Source organism: Cygnus olor, chromosome 3, assembly GCF_009769625.2.
Source record: "Cygnus olor isolate bCygOlo1 chromosome 3, bCygOlo1.pri.v2, whole genome shotgun sequence".
NCBI classification, from domain to species: Eukaryota; Metazoa; Chordata; class Aves; order Anseriformes; family Anatidae; genus Cygnus; species Cygnus olor.
Window position 1 is genome coordinate 75,513,715 of NC_049171.1, and position 21,407 is coordinate 75,535,121.

Sequence of the window (21,407 nt, forward strand, 5' to 3'; positions counted from 1 at the left end):
AAGCAGCCAGTGGCAGCTCTTGGTGGAAAAAGGAGCAAAGAGCCACAAATGATGGGGCAGTATGAATTCAGTTGCTGACCTGTTGGAGTGGATTTGTTCTGATATTTAAATGAAAAGTGAGCAAGTAAGTGACTGGCTATTTAAAACTTTGAGCACATAATCAAGCAAATCAATCACATACTCATCCTTCAAATCCTCATTGAGACGAGAAGTAAAGCCTGAGTTTTATCTTACCTCATATCACAACAAAGTGATGATTCAAAGTGTTCTATGTATTTATAAAGAAGTATTAATAAGTGGGAAAAGAGAGATCTTGCTGTGGTTCAGAAACAGAAGTTTTTCATAAAATGAGGGTAGTCTTGAACAGAACAGTAAATCTAGTTAGAGACATAACCCCAACATATTTGGGAGCATAAGATCAACAATTCTAAAATAGTACCAAAAATGTTTTTGAACTTGGGTATATATCTCAGCTCTATTGTTTAAAAATTTAAGGGTGATTTCTGCCCAAGTTCATTGTGACAAAAAATCCACATCAGTCTTTCTGTACCACATGGTATTTTTTCTAGATTATTTACGCTATTATGAAGAGAATTGCACAGGAAATGAGGAGCTTCCTATGTAATCAAGTGGTCAACTGTTGTTTCCCCTATCGGGAATGGAGGTGGCCATTACTCACACTCACCAAACTTGCATTGTTGTCCTGAACATGGAATAGAGACTCTGAAGCAGTAGGAGGGAGAGAAAATCCAGTGGCCATGGTTCTAAAAAGAGTAGGTTTTGACTCATACAGTTATGAAGTGCTTTGAAGTGCTTCTTTGTTTAATGACTTACTTTGTGGCACAACTGAAGGTTATTTTTAGCAGCTTTAATTGAACTTTACAAACACGTTTAACCTACCGTGTCTCTGGACTGACTTTCTGAATTATGATGGCTTCCTCAAATGTTATTTTCTTCTAATAATTTTGATTACTTTCCTCTTCTGGCCTGTTTTGTTGAAATGATGCTACTGTGATCTCTGCAGGAAGTCAGAGACTCTCAGAGGACCATAAAACACAATGTTTGTGAGTGGACAATAGCTGATGTAGTATTTTGCAGAAGGTATCTTGGCATCGCTGAGTAACTCCTCTGCTGTTTGTGGCATTCCTACATTAACTGAATCCACGTCAGTATTGTATTTATACGTCCAGGACATGAAAAATATTTGTGAGGCTAGTATTAGCAGGTGGTGACTGTGGCTCTAATGTAGTCTGTACTCAGTGGTTCCAAAGGGTTTTGGGGAAAAGTTATTTCCAGTAGAAAATAACACCACCTTGGTATTTGATAACATTAATTGAACTGTGAGATAAGAGGAAGCTGTATTATTTTATGCAATGTTACTGTTAGACATTAAATGCTATGTCCTTCAGTATTATAAATAAAAATACTTCTATTCTCTTAAGTGATTTACTAATTGAAATATAGCCAGATTATACTTTAATAGTCTTTCTGAGGGCAGTTATATTGAGTTTCAAGTACCGTATCACTTTCAAAATGTTCTGTTTGTGGAGGCTTAGGCTGGTGAAATAGATGTTAGATAGGCATGATGAAGTACCTCAATTCCCATGCGTAACCAGGTTATTACCTTTATATACTGCTAGAGCTGGCCTCTGATACACGTCCCAGTTGGCTGGCGTGCTGGGTCCGCAGAGGTGTTCCTTGCTTCTGTGAAATATTGGTGTTGGCTTTATTTTGAATACCAGTAGCTACACAGGGGAAAAGTACGAGCAAGTGAGTCCATGTTCAGTTCTTCAGGTAGTGAAATGGCTTCCCGGCAGCCAGAGCTCTTCCGTCAGTAGGGCCTCCTGTAACCCCTCCGTCATGGTGGCGTTGGGTTGGGCCGGGCCTTATGTGAGTGCATGGTGAGGTTCTTCTGAAAGGGTTGGTTGTCTTTGAGCTGTTTCAGAGGTAAAAGCCCATCAGGGTTCAAAGAAATGCTTGGGTTGAAGGAAAGGCAATGACAGAGGAGGCAGGGCAGAAAGGGAGAGGGAAGCCCCTGCAAATGTCCCCGCTGCTTGCCCTTGGGTTAGCTTAGTGTTGTGCTCTCCCTTGCTGCCACATGCCAACAGGACGTGCAGAGTAATTTTTCTGTCCAGTAATTGGCACTTGAGGACTTCCAGGGAATTTATTTCCAGATCTATGAGTATATTACATTCTGTGTTCTGCTCTAACAGTAATAATGTAGGGGATACGTAAAAGAAGAAACAGCTGAGGTACAGAGACTTTCTTGGTAAATGAATCTGTTTACTGAGAAGGACCTTTCCGCCGATAAACTTGCTTCCAGTCTGGCAAAATAGACATTATTGGAGGTAGGAACGAATGTGGAACCTCCTAGGAGAAAAGCAAACTAGTAAATAGTTGTAAGATTAAATGGTTTGGGATGAGAAGAGGGGTACCAGCTCAAAACACATCAGTAAAGCATGTTATTACATTGATAGCTACCGCTATATCATCTTTTTCAGATCTAAAAATAGATAGAGAGCAAGTTTCACAGTGAAATGGGAACAAAAAGGAATATTTTGGTTGAATAAGTATGTAAGTATGAAGTCTGTTTAAATGTTTAGGGCTACTTTGAACTAGCTTTTGTGGTAGAACGGAGGAGTTTGTTTATAGCATGAAAAGTCAAAGGGAAGCTTCACAAAAGAGTGAGTGCAGAATCGCTATCAGTCTGAAGATAACTGAAATGGCATTACTGCAGAGAAATCCCCTTTTTAACTTGTCAGCAAGTTGCATTGTTTTTGAATGCAGCTAACTGAAGCTGAATGTCACTCAGCCAGCACAGTGCCTGGTAAAAATGTTGCCAAAGATTATACAACAGGATTAAGTAGGATTTGCAGGGAGAAGGCCATCAACAGATAAACTTTACCAAGCTATTACAACTATTGTAAAGATTTTTCTGTACTATCTGTGTCCTTGGATAGTCTTGTCAGACTCCATTAGATAACTAATGGCATTAATAAGCTGCTTCTTAACTTTAAGAGATGACCTGATTCCTTTAATTGAAACAAAACAAACAAACCCCAAGCCATTCAAACTGATGGCTCCTGTAGGGTATTGTGAGTGACAGAATTAAAAAGAAAACCCAGCCTTTTTGGACACCCTCTCTAGTATTTGGAAGTTGCAATGTGGACCCAATTTTTCTTTTAAATGTTCAGAAAGGTTATAGTTAATGCTTTAATCGTGACTAAAATTGCATTGTTTTCATTTGGCTACTTGTTTTGTATCTGTAGTGAATGAATATCTATTTTTTGGATGTATGGCATAAGTAAATGGAAGGCTGTCTTAGCTTTTGTGTGTTTGTGTGCTCCAACTGAAGCTGTGTGTGAGCTCTGTGGTTGTACATCTGAGTGAGATCAGCTAAGTGTGTCAGAGCCACCGTCATTCAGCAGTGCAGGCCTTGGATTTTTTGGTGGGTTGTTGGTTTTGTTGTTCCATTTGTTTGGTGTTGTTGTTTTTGGCAGAAATAACATTGTAGATGTTGGCGATTTTATAAACCGAAGTCGTTTCTCTTTTCTGAGAGAGACAAGTGGGGAAGGTAAGTATTTCAGGTAGAAAGTAAAAACAGCAGTAGTTCAAAAAAAGGTTCTTTCTTCGTTTCTATCGAGAGCATTTGTTAGAGCAAAGGTTGCAATCTAGGCTACGTTTTGAAAGGGTATTATTCCCTCAAACCTGCTTGACTGACTTAATATACGTGGAAAATAACTTTTTGAAATCCAGTCAAGTGCTGGATTTGAACCAACGTTATCTGGAATGCATGAACTTAATGATCGTGGACCAAATTCCAAGACGGTGCAAAAATGGTTGTACAACTGGAACAAATTTAAATGTTGCACATTAGTGTCTCTTGAGGTAGTTGAACTGTTAATAAGGTTAATGAAGCTGGCAACTGTTCGGTGCAGTTCCTGTGCTATCACATTGCTTTTTGGCAAGATCTTGACCTGCTATAAAACCTTAAGCAATGTCAATTTGGCAGTGAGCTCTTAACAGTGCTGTAAACAAGAGAATACAGATTGAGAGTTTTTTCTGTTTAGGACCCCTTTCTCCCCAGATTTATGTACACAGTACTCCTTTGTAGGTCTCTATATTTTGTTTTGTCAGGTAGCATCCTCTTATGTTTTCTTTAGCTGTATAATTCTTCATAATTGCACTGAGGTGCCTCAGAAAAGAAGTAAATACTTTTCTCCTTTTAAACTGTTTTTAAAATGGGCCTGCTCAGTCTTGGTGGATAGATGGGGAAATGTGGGGACTGGGTCTAGTCAAGAGATTTTGTATTAAAGTAAGGATCTAAGTGCCTTTTTGTGCTTTGTTTTTAATTTTGTTTGTTGGTAAAGCCTTCAGTGTTTTTTTTTTTTAAGTTGATTCCCTGCTGCAGTTTTGTCTACTCTCGGAGAATCAGGTGCTTGTTTCCCATTAGGTTTGTTAGCATTCCTACTTCAAACTCCTGACTAATTAGCCTGGTTGCCAGAGCACTTGCATGCGGAGTATCAGATAGCAGCCACGTTTTTCTAGTTCAGTCAGTGTAGCTGGATGTCTTAACCCTCTATAGCGCAGGCTGCAGCTTATCCAACAAGGGTGAGAAACTAATGAAATGCAACCGAGTTTATCAGTGCAGGGTAGAAGTTGGGGAAGTCGGTCTTTTCTGGCTCTGTCAGCAGAAGAACAAATACAATACGCCCCCTGGTTGTATTATGCAAATTGACCCTATTTCATGTTCTCTCTTGATGCCCTGTTGCATCATACTGAAGCCGGATACTAAAATAGTAAAAATACGCTGCTGATTGCAAGAAATTAATCCAAATGTCTGTGGGCTTAAAGGATTGTTTATAACACATTTTTTGTAATGCAGTGAGGTTTGTTTTTTTCCCCCACAGACTATATGGAGTGCGAGTAAATGAATACTGTGTCAGATGGTTGAAGTGGGGGTCCAGGCCTGTTGGTGGATACCAGCTGGTCAATTGGGGTTCTTCATCGACCCGTTAGTTGTTAAGACTTCACATTCCTGAGGTAGGCTGAAGGTTAAGTTACTGCTGTGAGTGGTCAGAGACAAGACATGACATTTAGTTTCCACAATGGAGAGCAGCTATAGTGTGTGTACTAAAGGTTGGACTAGATGATCTTAGAGGTCTTTTCCGATCTGAATGATTGTATGATTCTAGATTCTTGGACACTGGATAATCTACACAGGGAGAGAATGTGAATAATTTGACTTGTGCTGCCTCTAATAAAACTACACAATCAAAGTCAGGAAGGACAGCCACAAGAAGCTAAACTTCATGGGTTTGATTGCTGGTGAAAATGCATCTTTTAATAATGTAGCTTTCTGTGTTAGCTAACAGAAATGCTGATTTACCTGTATCTATTGCTGCTTGTGTTGTTTTCACCTCAAGATCTCAAAACTTCACCTCAAAATTCTATTTTCAGTTTTTAGCAGTTTCACTGATTAACTTAAAAACTAGTTTTACTGACATTTTTTATGGATTTAAGATGACTCATAATGATAAGTTTCTCTACCAAAATTTATTGAATTGTTTCCTGCATAAATAATATATAAATTATATTATGAAATATACCTTGCAATATGTCTGTTTTGGAAATGCCATTAAGATTAGAGTATTCTAAACTTCAGTTTGTGACTTCTTGAAAGTTATTTTCTTGAATTTCATGCGTTTGTGGAATGAGCCTTCAAAATATTTGAGAGAGATGTGCTGTTTCAGTATCAGGTCATGTTTCCACTTAGCTCATCAGCATTGTCAGTCTCTTCTCAGACAAAGCTCCACCATATCAGCATCAGCATGCTCAGGAGACCTTTTTTATTTTTGGTGCTGATGCCACCGTAGATGAGCTAGACCTACTTTTCCCTTGAAAAACCTCCATTCAGATCTTCCCTTATTACATGGAAGTTCAAAACGTTCCTTTGAAAACCAGTTTGCCTCTAGCTTTAGAAATTGCGCTTTGAACATCGGATTGTCAGTGTACACAGAAACACCTTATTGCCGTGCTGTTAGCCTCTCAACTGCCTTCAGAAATGTATAAACACTGTGTGAGAAAACAGAAGCACAGTTAGGGGTTGCCTGGCTGCTGTCAAGTCAACCGGACATCCTGATGGTGATGATGGTGCCATGTGGTTGAGCAGGTGTGGAATGGAGAGCGGTCAGATTGGGCTGGATAGATGGGCTGCTACAGCCTGGCTCCCTCCTTTGGTCTGAGCTGCAGCATGCCAAGCCAGTGCAGCCTGAAACGAAACCAAACAAAAAATGTCTCTGCTGGATTGCAGTGCAGCTGACAGTGCTGTGAAGTCTCTGTGCAGGGTCAGGTGTGTGCTGATGCTACTGCAAGAGTGGGAATGAAGTGTCTAGCTTGGCCGAGGCTGCTGTTTCACAGTTCCTTCAGGTTCATACAAGGTGCCAGCAGAAGGACGGTTTCACCCAAGTGCTTGCACTAACAGCTTCCCTGACAGGGAGCAGAGGAAGAAGAGAAAAAATCCCTTCTGGATGCCTAACGCTGACTCATGTTGCTGCTCAGCTGCAGGATGCGGTGGGGTCAGCGGCTCGGTATGGGGAAGGACGCTGTGCAGCAGCTAGGGGGTCTTGCTTTGTGGTGGCTGGCTGCGTGCACACACTTGAGTGTTAACATGAGCTGAGGGCAGTCTTTGTTGTGGCCTGCCTGGTGCCCAAAGATGCTTAAGTACTGGGGCTGCAACTCTGCAGGTCATTGGCAAGTAGCAATGTCCATGAAAAATAAGACTTCCAGTGCCTGAACTTTCATTCTCGCCCTTACCATTTTCCTTTTGTGATTTGCTTTGAGGTGGATGTACTGAAGAGCTCCTCTTCCTCCAAATCAAACCATTTAAAAGGAACAGTCTATAACACAGTAATTAATGAGAACCCTGACTTAATTCATCTATTTTAAGACCTATGTAAAAGGTGCTATAGTGGATAGTCTGTGCTTCTAATTTCTCTTGAGTGTTTTGGAATAGCTTGTAAGCACTCTGTTCTTAGCTCTGCAATGGTGACAGGATGCAGGCAGATAGGAAAAAGGTAAGCAATGTATCCTTGAGACCTGTCAATATTGATTTTTCTGCTTTTGCTCTTATGTCATGACTAATTCAGCGTAGGCTTGGTTGTGTTTTTGACTTCTTACCTATTTTCAAATATCAATGAACTCTGTCTGGATCAATGTTTATTTGTTGGAGATTGTTTCAGAGTACTTTGGTAGACCAAACATGTACATCAATTACTTTCACTTTCTGTCATGTCACCTTCTTTAATCAATTTTCTAAATAATAAGTTTTGTGATTTGTTTTTTTTTTTTTTTCCAAAGTCTCTTTATGATTACTGCCTGATCCTCAGTATTATGGTGTTAGGAAAGTCATAGAATGTCAGTGTTTTCCAGTAAACTGTATCAGATTTCATTTTGCAGAAAGAACAGTCTGCATTTTCTTCTGGTTAATTGTGAAAAGATAAATGATGCTGTACACCGCAGCATAACAAAAAGTATCCTGCAGGTGGCAGACAGTTGCTGTGTGTTGCAAGTGCTGTTAAGATTTTCCTGATCATTTACCATAGACTGGGAAATTAGAGTTAAAGGGTTAAGCCTATAGTGCTTTTGGGGAGCACCCTTGGCACTTTTTTTTGTTTTTCATGGTAGCTGTTTCTGGAGCTATAAGTCATGCTTGAAGACGCTTCGTGATGCTTTCACAACAACATCCTTTGTAGAAGGTTGTGAAAACCCAAGTGTTTTCAGAATAAAGCATGGTTGATTGCTGCATGCTGAGTCTGGCCTTGGCAAAATACAATTCTGAACTGAACTGGGTTTTGTTTTGGGTTTGAAGTAGGTATGAAATATTCTGGTAACTTACTTAGTGTGGATGGGTCAGTTATGGAGTTTAATTTTTTTTGAACTGCGAGGTGTATCTTGCCAGGAAAATATTCAGGATTACAATAATGTTTTTCGTTTAATCCCAATAATTATTATATTAATCATTCTTATTATGTAGGTAGTTTACTGATGGCAAGTAGGGAGAATGCTTACAAGATATACATTTGCATATTTGTATCAGTGATGATTTAGAGCTTGAATGGCCATGTGGACCTTATTTAAGAAAGTAAATCCTTTCTTAGAGTATGATTTAGTTATATTTATAGAAACGTCTTTTGACCTTAGTTTAACATTTTATGTAGTATTTGTCATAGACTATAGTGATTTTTTTTTGCATTGACTTAATTGCACTACATGTATATTATAAAAAAATATTTGTACAAAAACCAAACCCTTGTTTTTTGATCTTGAGTTTTCATTTCAGTTTGTAGTGAGGCTGGTTCCTAGGGTGTAGTTTTCTTCAGGAAAATAAAAGGTGAATTCTTTTGGTTATCCACCTTCTGCTGTGGGTATTGATAATTCTCTCTGATAGACAACTCTGTTGTTGGTCCTGCTTCTGTGACCATCACAGTGTGCGTAAATACAGCTGTGGCAGAATGAGTCAGTCTGTAGTGAAATGTATTTCTGTTGATCCAGGTGTCAAAGGTTTGGAAAAGGAAATAAAGCTGTTTTTTATAGGACCTGTTTTTCCATCTGTAGTGTTTTTCCTCTCTTCTCTTGGAACCATTTAAGGTGTTCTACCATTAATCTTCAAACTGCACTTCTTGAAAGTGTTTGAAAAGTTGTAGCTTAGCAAAAATTTTGCTTTTTCCACTAGATGGAAAACAGTTTATAACATTTAACAGTTCGATTTTTTTTTTTTTTTTTTTTTTTGTATTAAGATTATGTGGAATTCTTTTTAATAGTTGATTGTAGAGCCTGTGTATGAGAATATCATCTATCCTTTAGTTTCAAGTAGGTGTAACTGCTGGGAACGCATGCTACAGCTTCGTCTACTTTCAGTGCTTACTACTTTATTGATTTAATGTTAGTTTGTTTTAAAAATATTGTAGGAATTCTTTTTTCTTTTAAATACTTGTTGGAATTCTCCAAAAAGCCCGAAGTGTGCAAAGGAAGCGATTCCTTTTTTCCTCCATAGACTTACTCTGGGTTAGTTACTAAGGCGTTACGTGAATGTTTCAGGATATCCTGTAGTGATAACGTTGTTATGTTGACCTGTTATATCAATATTGTGACCTGAATTCATTTAAAATCAGCTTGTATTTGCTTTAGTTCTAATTGTTGCACTGTGGATTGGTTTTATTTTGATTTATATTCTGGTAGCAAAACTCCTGAGCAACAAGTACATGTATCTGAATAATAATTGCAGCTTAGTTAGGAGTTACTCTTCTGTAGATTTTTGCCTGTGGAATTTGAATGGGGCAGGAAGAAAGATGTGATGTTCTTAATGCCAGTTTTTGGTATTTTCTAGATCCAGTCATGCAGAATGCAGTTTGAAAGACACAGTGGTATTAATGCAGCTAAGAAACCAACCTCAAAGATACGCTGTTGGAGGGGTTACAGGGGTTATGAGGATTTCTGAAGGGAAGCCTGCATATTCTCTGCTGCTCAAGAGATCAAACAGTTTTCCAAATAGATAGCATGTAATGTATTTACACTTCAGTATTGAAGTGTGTATTGATTTCGTGATTGATACCAGTGGGATAGTAGTTTAAAAGCCCACTGGTATTGCTTGCTTAGCTTGTGGGAGCAGTGATCCTGACCCACGTTCATTGCTGCATCCTACATATTGGAATAACACTTTGTCAGTACCTTCTCTGACACTTGAAAGGAGGGGTTTCCTTTCTCACGCATGAGCACTGCTGTGGATTACTGCGTCTGGCTATTATTGCTTTGTTTGCAGAAGCCTCTCTTTCATGCTTCGGGAAGTCCAGGTTTCCTTGCTGCAAGTCCCATTGTATCATGGGAGACTTTTTCCAAACCTCACTTACAGTGCATTATTTTCATCTCTTCCCACTTGTTTTTCTTTCAGTCTTTCTTGACTATACTCTCCTATGGTAAAAAGACCGGGACAGTTGGAAGAAAATAGAGCTGATTTTGTATAGAGATTTCCAAATAACTGAGAATGTTAACAGTTACAGAAAATCACGGTATTAAATACTTCAGTGAGTTATTTACCTGGTCTCAGTAATCACAGACACAAGCTTGAGATACTCTTCTTCTGCCTCTCTGGTTTATTTGTGCTTCTGTACGTAACTTTGAATGAACGATAGTCTTGAGCATTCCTGATTACTGCTAAAAGCAGAAATACCTACTTGATAGGAAGTAACTGGGAGCTGGATCTGAAGAGGGGGGAAAAAAAAACTTAGAAAATACTTTGAAGCTTCATGGAGAACTTTAAATGATGGTGTTTGCTTTGAAAACTTAACTTATATGCCACACTTTCAGTTTTAAATGTTACTTTAGTGGTTCTGTGACTCTGTTATGTATTCAAGTTTGTTTCCTGCTTTTGTAGTGCTGTTTTTCAGCTGGGGATGGTCTGAGGTCAATGAGGATGTCAGAGGAGGGCCATAGCACTGGCAGTGCAGATGTTCTCAAGGAATGTTTGTCAAAGCTTTTCACAAGACTTTGGAGAATTTTGAAAGCTTCATATTGTGAAATTGTTGTTTCAAGTGTGCCACTCTGCTGCTTTTCTATGTTTATTTCCTTTTTCTAAAGGCAGACTTCTGGAACACTTAGCCTGTTAGTTTTGAACCAGTTCTTGCATAATGTCAATGACAGTAAGTTGTAACTAAGTAGTTGAAGCAAGGATGTGATGGCAGGCGTTCTGATCAGCCCTCATCACACTGATCCATCAGTCCTCTTATGCAGCAAACAGCAAGAAATAGTGCAGCTGCATAGCATCTTTTCTTTTTTGTGCCTGATAAAGACACAATACCAACTCACTTCCATTTCTTTGTTTAAAAAAAAGAAAATAAATGTCAGCTAACTGGTATTTTTTTATTATGCAAGTTTGAAACTTCTTTTGTATATACACACATGCACAGTATATATATATATATATATACGTATAGTATATACTTTTGGAAATTACTCCACGTTCTGACAGTGATAAAAAAGCACAGTTAGGCTCATTATTTAAGGAAAATGTTCTTTATGATTTGAAGAGCTTAAAAGGAGCTGACTTTTGCTAAGTGATTTAAAATGTACTTATTTCATTGTGGATGATGAGAGTTTAAATTTGGAAATTGACTATATTTGTGCTGCCAAGGACTGTTCTGTATCCTCATGTTCCTATCTATGTAAGGAACCATGGACTTGCACAAGAGATGCATAAAATATTTAAAACGGGATTAGATGAGAAACCAAAACTGCTTATGATGCTTGTAAATTCCTGAGAGAAACTTAAGAGAGTGTTCATATAGCTACGTAATTAGTCTCTTTTGAAATCCAGAAAACACTTAGACTTCTTTTTTAGCGATTAATAAATGGCAGTTCCTTATCTTTAGAGAAAGATTTGTAAACATTTTGGGGTGATTTATTCGCTTACAAGTATACATTAGGTAGTAATACTTGGATATTTGGTATATCTATTTAATTTATGATGATATATTTTTTTTCGTCTTTAGGCTTTCTTCTTGACACGAGTCCATGTTATAGATTGCAGTGAACCTAGCTAGCACTTTTGCCAAAGAAATTCAGAAGTGAGCAGATTTGGAGGTGAAATGTACCTCTCAAACTCCTTAATGCAGATTTAGAGTGGAGAGTGGAAACTGAAGTCTGGTGCCTACCTTACCTTATGTTGTCTTGTGGGTGGTGATATCAGTCTTTGTACGGGTTTGTTATTGATGCTCTTAAGCACTTGGCCAAGATGCTAAATGTGCCTTAAACTGGACATAAATACATACATGATATATAAATGTAATAATAAGTCTGTGTTTTTCTGTAGTCTCCCACCTTCCTAATTTTTTGAAATGTGAAACCAATTGCTTCAGTGTTACTGAACACTTGTATTTAAACACTGTAATACTGCAGTAACGCCCAAAGGCAGGTTGGGATTTACTTCAAATGGAACATAAAACGAGCTAGAGCTTTATATTGGAAAGATGTATCTATACTGTGGAGCGTTGTGATGCAGTTGTGCAGCTTATCTTATTTTTAACAGAAAACTTTGGAAAATTGGGTTGGGAGGCAGAGCTTGTGGGGATATAGATTGAGAAGCGGACATAAACGAGGATGGGGGGAAATGGGCAGCCAGTGGTCAGCGCATTCAATTATTTTCACACCCAGATAGTCAAAGCAAGGAAACAAAACTCAAGTGAGAGTTATTTAGAGGAACACATTACTGCTTTTCTGAAAGGAGAACAAAACTCCCTTTATACTTGTACTGTATCTTGAGTATTCACAATACAGTTTTGTTGTTGCATCTCTGTTTTGTTAGTGCCTGGAAGTAGAAGTAAGTTTTAGCAGCAAAACTTCAAAACATAGTAATAAAGAAACCCTTGATAGATTGGAGCGCTTCTTGAGCTGTTTTCTAGATCTTCTCTGAATGGATCTATGTTGCGTTCCTTTGCTCTTGAATCTCTGCCAGTCACTGCTACGCTGTAGTAGAGTACTAATAAAATCTATAGGATTAAACACACGGCTACTGGGCAGTGGAACTTCTCAGTAAAGTGATCTTCTCTCTTCTAAAAAAGAATAAAAAAAATCAACTGGCTCTTTATCTGTGTGTAGGAATTCGCACAATACTTAACTCCTGGAAAAAGAGGCCTGTGGTGTGCTCGTTTTCTCACTTAATTCTTGCTTCAGCAGTACCTTGGGGAAAACCTTGTGTAAAGGGAAATAAATGTCGCAAATGGGATATGGCTACGTTTCATGACACCTCTGCAGAAAGCTCATGTGTCTTCTCCTTTTTTAATGACCAAGCAAGCGCAGCAAAACCTTAAGTTGGTGATAAGAAATGGTCATGGCTGCTTTGTAAAGCATCATGGGTAAGGAGTGCTTACAGAAGAGGCGACCATTTAAATTGGTGCAAACAGGTGTGTAAGAGGTGACTCAAAACATTACTGTCAGAAGGAGCTGCAAAATTTTCCAGCCCAACTGAAAATCCAGCATAGCTGCCCTGGGAAAGCTTTTTAAAGCTAAAAGAGGCAACGGGTAGCTAAGTACTTGCCACCTGCAGAGAACTAAAGATGCCATGCAGGAGGTGCAGACCGAATTCATGCCAGCTGTTGAAGGAAGTGTGAAAAGAACCTGGCTTGGCAGAACATCAGGCAGATAGCTGTTACAAAGCTGAAGTAGTATCTCAATGAGGAAAATCGTAAGGATAGAAAATGTAGCAAGTAAAATACAAAAGCATAAGAAAAACAAAAGAATTTGCTGAATAACTTGTGAAGTCTTTAATAATAACTTTCCTTCAACAGATTAGTAGTAGCAAATTTACCACAAGCCCCAGGGCAATGGGATGACCACTTCGTAGAAGAAACCTTCAGAAGGTGATAGCAGAAAAAATTTGCTTCTATGTTCACTGTTGAAAATCTTGGACAAGTTGCCATGCCAAGAACCTTCTTATGGTAACTCATCAGAGCAGCTCTTTCAAATCAGTGCTCGTTAAGAATTCAGAGAACAAAGGGACAACATGAGAGCCCAGAAGCGGGCAATATTCATCAGATAACTATACAAAGTGAGAGGTGAAGTAACTTTAACGGCTGGCTGGAAGAATTGGCACACAGCAACCCCTAGGCCCTTGGATATAAATGCAGTGTGAAGCTGTAATTAAAAGGATGGTTACCAAGAATGTTGTCTGTGCTGATTAGAAGCTATAGTAACTTGCAGCCTTACTGGACACGTGGTAGTTCTAATAAACTGTGGAAGGGTCGCAGAATCACAGAATTGTAGGGGTTGGAAGGGACCTCAAGAGATCATCGGGTCCAACCCCCCTGCCAAAGCAGGTTCCCTAGAGCAGGTTGCCCAGGTAGGTGTCTAGATGGGCCTTGAATATCTCCAGAGAAGGAGACTCTGGGTCAGCAGAGCTTTGTGAAAAGATGGTGATTCTCAAGCCTTGTAGAGCTTGTGGAAGGAATTAGAAGGAATATCAGACGTTTTGGAAGAATTCATGGAGGGAGTGTCGGTGGTACAGACTCAAATGCGCTGGGAGGAGCAGTGTCTATGGTTGTAGAATTTGTCTTCTATATGTATCTAGGTGAGTGAGATGTTCATCTTACAGTGTAGGTTATAAGACCTTTTTTTTTTTTCTTGGGTCCTCTGATAGAGTAGTGTCAGTAAATGTCTCCACTTTTTGCTGTTCAAAGATAGTATTTTTGATTTTTTTTTATGTGATCAGTTGCAGTACTGGAAAGGACTGTGCTTATGCAAAACCTGGCATTGCACCCAGCACCAGAGGATATATCTACTAGAAAGAAAGTCTCTGTTAAGAGAAGACAGGAGTAGTAATTATCAAACTGTAGAATAAACTTGGCAGCATCGGAGTGTGTAGGGAGCTGTACTGAAGACTATCCCTTCTGAACGTATAAAACAAAACACAATTCAGATGATTTAGCTTTCTAATCAGGCTCTTTCTTGGACAAACAGACACCAACATAAGACAGAGAAGCACATGGTGGGGTGAAGCGGAGGGAAAATATGGTGTTTAGGACTGTTGTGAGTAGAAAGCTGTTCTCTTTGAGACACGCTGCACTTGGTCAAGTATGTTTACCTTGTGTTCTTACAGGCATGGGATACAGAGGCGGGCTGTGGGTAACAAAATAGATTGAGACTGGTCTCAAGACCTATTTCTATGTAGGGAAAAATGTATATTAATTCTTATTCAGGTAAACCTGACAAGTTAAAAATTGAATACTTAAAGATTCAAATTTTAAGTATTTCAGTAATGTAGGATACTTGATTTCTGCTTATAGAAAACTTGTGTGTTTTTTCATGTTTATAGTGTCCAGGTCAGTAAACTGTAGTGTCCTCAAACTTTGGAAAACCACTGCAATATTTGAATGTCTTATGACTTCATAAAATATTTCTAACTAACAAACTGAACTATGAAACTTAGAACTGCTAGCCATCAATCAGATTTTTATTTTTATTTTTCCAGGATTTGGAGTTTCATGGAGTAATGCGATTTTACTTTCAAGACAAAGCAGCTGGAAACTTTGCAACAAAATGTATCCGTGTCTCTAGTACTGCCACGACTCAAGATGTGATAGAAACGCTTGCAGAGAAGTTTCGACCAGACATGCGAATGTTGTCATCCCCTAAGTACTCGCTTTATGAGGTGCATGTCAGCGGAGGTTAGTATTTTTTTTCACTATTTCCTGTAGCCACACCACTTTCCTATACACCCATCGCCATAATATCTTAAATTTTACTCCCAGATTCTGAGGCACCAGACTTGTGGTTTTTTTGTTATTGTTGATGTCAAATACATTGCTACTAATTGTAATGTGAGGGGAGTGGTATTTCAAAATGTCAGGCCTGTAGTTCATGTAAATTTTGATTATAATCTGTTAAATGCTGTGCTTGATATCCTGTTACTTGTTGACGTTTGTGAGAGGGTCCCTATTTTTAGGGCTAGTCGGTAAAGGCTAGACTTATAATGGGAGAATGGAGGTGTTAAATGGGAGCACTGAGTATGTCTTCAGTTCTGTGATGTTGTGGGCCTTTCATAGGTAGCCTTATGATGTATATACTCTTACTGCTAAATTGGAGGAAGTTCAACATAGTATTATCTGAAGCTGCTGTGTTTCTTGAGTAGAACCTTTAGGGTTACCTAGACTTCTAAATAGCCTTTTGATGTTGCTAGCATTTGATGTCATCCCTGTCCTGTCCCCTTGTCCCGCCCCCCCCAGGTTGGAAGGAGGTACGATGGGACATAACAGAAATATGAGAAATCAACCTTTCTTTTTCTTAATTTTGGAAGCTTACACAAAAGTGGTTTAACTACCTTAAATTCTATTTTTGAATAACCAAAACTAATATAATTTGAGATAGAGAATGGAAATTTATTGGGGTGTATGTCACTTCTCATGGTCTATGAGTGATGGCGTGAGTTACAAGGGATTAGAAAAAAGTACATGTGTCATCAGTAATTAAAGCAATGAATACTATATGGGTTTTCTGCTTTAAGTTGTTTGTTTGTTTGTTTTAAATCCCTTTGCACCATACCTGTACTCAAAGTGAAATTGTTTCCTTCGCAGGGCAAGTTCCTGATTAAAACATGGCTCATAAGAGAGGCACTTCATTCCATATGAGTGTTTCACATTACATAAAATATAACTGCGAAGACATCATTGTCTTGCTATGTGTATATATTGTCTCCTACTTCCAGACGGAGATCAAATGGCAAAAGTTGTTTAATTTTTTAACTACCCTCTCAGATTTTTTTTGTGTACTTAAAATAGATACAACACACTAAATGCAGTTTGTCTAGTATATTTGCATAATTTTTTTTATTTTATAGTCTAATTTGTTTTTGTGCAGTCTTTCAAGAATAGTAGTTCTTGGGTCAAAGTCAGACTCATTAAAATGAACAAGATGAATATTTTGGGGGTCTTACTAAGTTACAAAGTTTCAAGTATTTTGGCTGCAGAAATATCTTCTCCTGGTTTATAATCATATATTCTCAGACTTCAGTTCTGATAGTGCACAAAGCTGCTTCCTGCGGACCTTTATCTTACGTAGATAGAGGGAATTCACTTAGGCTGGTTGCTGCAAAGAAGACATACATCTCTGTCTCCGGACTCCCCCAGGCTTTCTGTCTCTCTACCTACAGGAAAGCATCAACTGATGGTTTACAGCTCAGCAAAACTGTAACTTTGTTTTTAAATCTCTTTGCTCTTGAGATGCCAAGTAACTTACCGCTTTTCACTTTTTTGAAGAAGAAAGAAGATTAGATGTAGATGAGAAGCCTCTTGTTGTACAATTAAACTGGAACAAAGATGATCGAGAAGGAAGATTTGTTCTCAAGAACGAAAATGATACACTTCCTCCCAAGGTGAGGCTTCAAGGAGTATGGTAGAGGTAACAGCATTTTTGCAATTTGTGGGACATGCTCATATAGTAAAACTTCCACTTTTCTAATTCCTGAAAACAATTGATGATGGCGATGATCTTGTATATGCAGAGCAAGTCTATTCAAATCCTTAAAATGGATCTTTCCAACATGGCATTTTTCTCATCTTTCAGAGGACTTCTGATGCTTTGATTTACGCAGCTGTCTGGTACTGCAGCATGTAGTGCCCAGAAAACTTAGCTTGCTTTGCTCTAATATGATGAAGTAAAAGTACCCTACAATAGTATGAGAAGCCAAACACCTAAGAGGTAATCTCACCTCTTGCAGAGCCCTTAGAGGGGGATGCCAGAGAGAACTGAGTAACTAAGAAATGTTACCTGCCTAGGTAACGACTTGGGAAACTTGGTAACCAGTTTCTTAACGAAACTGGTGAGAGACTTTCCTTTGGGGGATTTTTTTCCTTCCAACATAGAAAAAGAAGTTTTTGTATGACTGATGTTCCTCTTTTTTTTGTTGTTTTTGTATTAGTCATGAAGCATTTCATTAGTAACATGAAGTTAGATCAGATTTTGGCTCCTGAAGTCATATAACTTTATATATAATTTCTAACTTGGGTATTTATAGTTATGGAAAATATGCTGTTTAGCGTGGGGATATCTATCTTCAGACAAGTTTTTCATCCTGGGCTGAGCACTGAATTTCATTTACTCCTGGAATTATAGCTTTTTAATTTTAAAGGTGCTATAAGTACATAAGCTATTTTTATGCTTACGCTATGCTTTTAACTATAGGATGCATCTGTCAGACATGGGGAAAGAAAATTAATGATGTCTTGCACTACATTTACTGGTCTTGCTTTACCTTTTCATTGAATTAAGTAATCCGCGGTCCTCCTTCTGTGTTCTTCACTTTCTGATAGAAGACGGGGGGAAAAAAGGAGAAAACAACCTCTGCATCATTTTTCGCTTATCTTTATTATTTTCTCTACAGAAGGCAAATGAGCATAAGATTACAGGTATCTTGTGTATACAAGGAGCAGGATTTGGAGAAGAGAACGCTGGAAGGACAACTCAGAAAAATACATCATAGGGGAAATGTCCTCTCTAATGTTTTTCCTTCTGCAGTTTATTCTTATCTGATGTTCCAACACAGTTGTCTTGAAAACAGATTAAATGTAGTGTTGTTTCGTGAAGCAGTTTTTACTGGGAGGCGGAAATTGGTTTTGCAGCCTTTGGTTAATCTTTAAGGCTGAGTAGATAGTAGGCATTATTCAAGTAAAATTTTGGTTTTCATTTGCTTGAGTACATTTCATGAGTACAGGGTACTTAAGCAGTTCATACCTTCTTTGGAATATGAAATTATTTTGGCCTTTTGTCTTATTCCTGAGAGTTTCAGTCCCATCCCTGTGTAATGGAGTATTGTTGCCAGGAGTACTGTTTTCATGTTAGTGATGCTATGTCTTAATCGGACTTGCATGGAAAGTTAAAAGCAATACTAAATCTTCATTAAACTAAAAATGATGGAAATTGTTTTAAACTTTTTTTTTCAGAAGACTCAGAGTAATGGCCCTGAAAAACAAGAAAAAGAGGGAGTAATTCAGAATTTCAAACGAACTCTCTCAAAAAAAGAAAAAAAAGAAAAGAAGAGGCGTGAAAAAGAGGCATTGCGACAAGCATCAGATAAAGATGATCGATTTCTTCATGGGGATGATATGTAAGTGTTCTAAACTTTGGTCAGTTCGTACAACCTACATCTTACTTCAAAGGATTCCTTCTCTCTTCAAAATAAGTCCTTTCTTCTTTTAGAAGTAAGTAGTTGACCTAAGTATGATACCATCATAAACCAAAACGTGATATTAAATTCTGTGGTTTGTATGTACGCTTTGCTGCAAAGCTTATTTTCAAACCATGAACCTTTTTTCACCTCTTTATTCTTGTACAAAAATCAACACGTGCTTGGTGACATGGACTTCCCTCAGTATGTTTTTTCTTGAGCACTTACTCTAGTGTCAGTCTATTCACTTCTCTGATTGTTTTGTCTATTGACAGAAAAAGTAGTCTATGTAGGTGGCTGCAGTTGACTTACCACCTGACTATGAGCTTGTTTTTCTGGGAGGCATGTTTTGATAGCCAGTCTTCTAGGTTGTCCAGATCTTACTCCTAAATATGATGTTCCTAATTCATTGGGGGCAGAGCATACATTAATTTTGTGACACAGAGTCAGGCATGAATAAATTTATGTAAAACTAGAAAGATGCAAAAAGGTCTGTATTAAATTCAACTTTTTCTCTGTTCTGTAGGCTTCATATCTAGTAGACCAGAAAAAAAGTCATTAATGGTGTTTTTTAACATAGAAAATGAACAATGAAAACTTACTAATTGTTAACATTCTCAGGAGTGAAAGAAATTAGTTGACTGCTTGACACGTGACAGAGGATTTAGCTACACAGCCTGTTTCTGTTTTTTCATTTTTTTGAGACCAAGATTGATTTTCATTTGTGTAGTACTGCTATGCATGAATATGCTTGCACTGTTCCTCAGATGTCAGCATGGGCTTTCCAGTGTTCCATACAGTTATTTAGCTTGATCTCAATTTTTTTAAAAATTGAAGTAGAAATGTATTTTAAGTGCATGAACTAAAGGAAAAGCATGAGCTGCAAGCACATGCTAATTCTGCTTCCACATGACTTGCAGTGTTTGTAACTCACAACAAAGTTAGGAGTATAATGTAAGGTTCTGTAATGCCTCATCTATTTGTTTGGTTTTTTTTCCTAGGAGGTAGAAGGCTCCTTTATTTCTTGAAAGGTAGCAATCATGAGTACTTAAATTGATTGCTATTTCAGGTGTACATGAACAGTGCTAGACCTTGCAAAAGTGCAATTCATATAAAAACCTTCTACCAATAACTTAACTGATCTCCTATATGTATGGTTTCTACTTGCCTTTTATGCTTTATGAAGTGAGGAGGTGATGTATTTTAAGCTATTAATGGCAATTTTTTTCTCCTTGTTTAAATTAACATGGCAGTGAGAATTCTCGCCTTGCAGCTGAGGTTTACAAAGACATGCCTGAAACCAGCTTCACTCGCACAATATCTAATCCTGAGGTGGTTATGAAACGGCGGCGACAGCAAAAACTAGAGAAGAGAATGCAGGAATTTCGCAGTTCTGATGGCAGACCAGATTCAGGTACATAGATTTCTTTTGGTTAAGCTGATGTTGATTTGTTTACTGAGAGAGTATTTTTAAGGCCAGCAGCTCCTGTACATTTGACTTAAATTAATCTTGAAGGGCAAAAAAAAAATACTGGAGAAAGAAAAAGTTATATATAGTGTAATTGAATGAAAGATTTGTGAAGGTAAGATTCCGTGGGAGTGTATTGTGTGATTAGTGAGAGTTACGGGCAAATTGATGGGAGAGAATACGCTTATCGATCTTGCTGACAGTGCTAAGCTGGGGAAGAAGGAAGGACAGAATTAGATTTATGAAAGTGACAAATGGGAGAAGTCTTCTGAAATAAATGTGGTTCATTTTACTAAGAACAAACTGAGTGATCAGCACGTAAAAATGCAATCAGTAGCACAAATACAAGGTGGCACAGAATAATTGTTCAGCTCTGCCCATACGGTTCTGGTAGATATGGTGGATCGCAGTGATCGAGTATTTCATGTTGTTGGGGTAGGTGTAAAGATCATCGTGTTTGTGTAAACGTTACCATTAAGTGTAAGACAAATGGAACAGTTTCAGCACTGATAAAACATCAAATAACATATTTTACCAATGAAAGAGTAGTGAAGAATGAGAACAAGGATAGAAAACATTGCCCAGGAGGAAAGTCTTAAATGGGCTTTTTAAGGAGAGGAGAGAATCCTAAGGGTCAGCATGAGCTGGCAGTTGAGATGAGAAGAATCAGTTCTTCATCCAGTTGTTTTCACTGTTTCATTTTAACTTCACATAATGCTAAGAATGGTAAAGAGGGTGAAGCACTGGGGGAAAAAGCTTGCTTATAGAATAAAGCATCAGCAATGGCAGAGACACATTTTGAGGATTTTATGTAACTTATCTTGTATTGGTGGATTGACTAAATGATTTCTAAAGGCATCCTTTCTTACATTCTGTTTAAAAAATATATACAATAAATGGCTTTTTATGTATATATATTCAGTGGTAGCAATGTTTATTAAATTTTGCTTCCAAGGTGGGACACTGAGAATTTATGCAGACAGTCTGAAACCAAATATACCATACAAGACAATCCTGCTGTCTACTACAGATACTGCAGACTTTGCAGTTATTGAAGCACTGGAGAAATATGGCCTGGAGAAGGAAAATCCCAAGGATTATTGTATTGCTCGTGTAAGTAAAGTTAAAGCTTTATAAGAACATAAATCTTCCCATCTTAAATTATTACTTGCTATGTAGATGAACACTGATAATGAACGGAACATATTTCTGGTTTTGGCACTGTGGCTT

The 21,407-nt window shown here is 38.1% G+C and overlaps 1 protein-coding gene across 22 annotated transcripts in view; it reads left to right on the plus strand.

Moving 5' to 3' along the window:
- AFDN (afadin, adherens junction formation factor) overlaps nt 1-21,407 on the plus strand; it is a 129,363-nt gene that overhangs the window by 19,834 nt on the left and 88,122 nt on the right. For 17 of the 22 annotated variants that reach the window (XR_005818079.1, XM_040551040.1, XM_040551050.1 and 14 more), the window contains exons 2-6: nt 15,020-15,215; nt 16,803-16,918; nt 18,486-18,649; nt 19,963-20,123; nt 21,133-21,290. Coding sequence is in view for 21 of the 22 variants with exons in the window: in XM_040551040.1 (XP_040406974.1) it covers nt 15,020-15,215; nt 16,803-16,918; nt 18,486-18,649; nt 19,963-20,123; nt 21,133-21,290 (795 nt within the window). In the remaining variant the exon portion in view is untranslated. The remainder of the gene's footprint in view (nt 1-15,019; nt 15,216-16,802; nt 16,919-18,485; nt 18,650-19,962; nt 20,124-21,132; nt 21,291-21,407) is intronic. The other 5 variants (XM_040551041.1, XM_040551052.1, XM_040551045.1 and 2 more) reach the window with 1 other exon arrangement.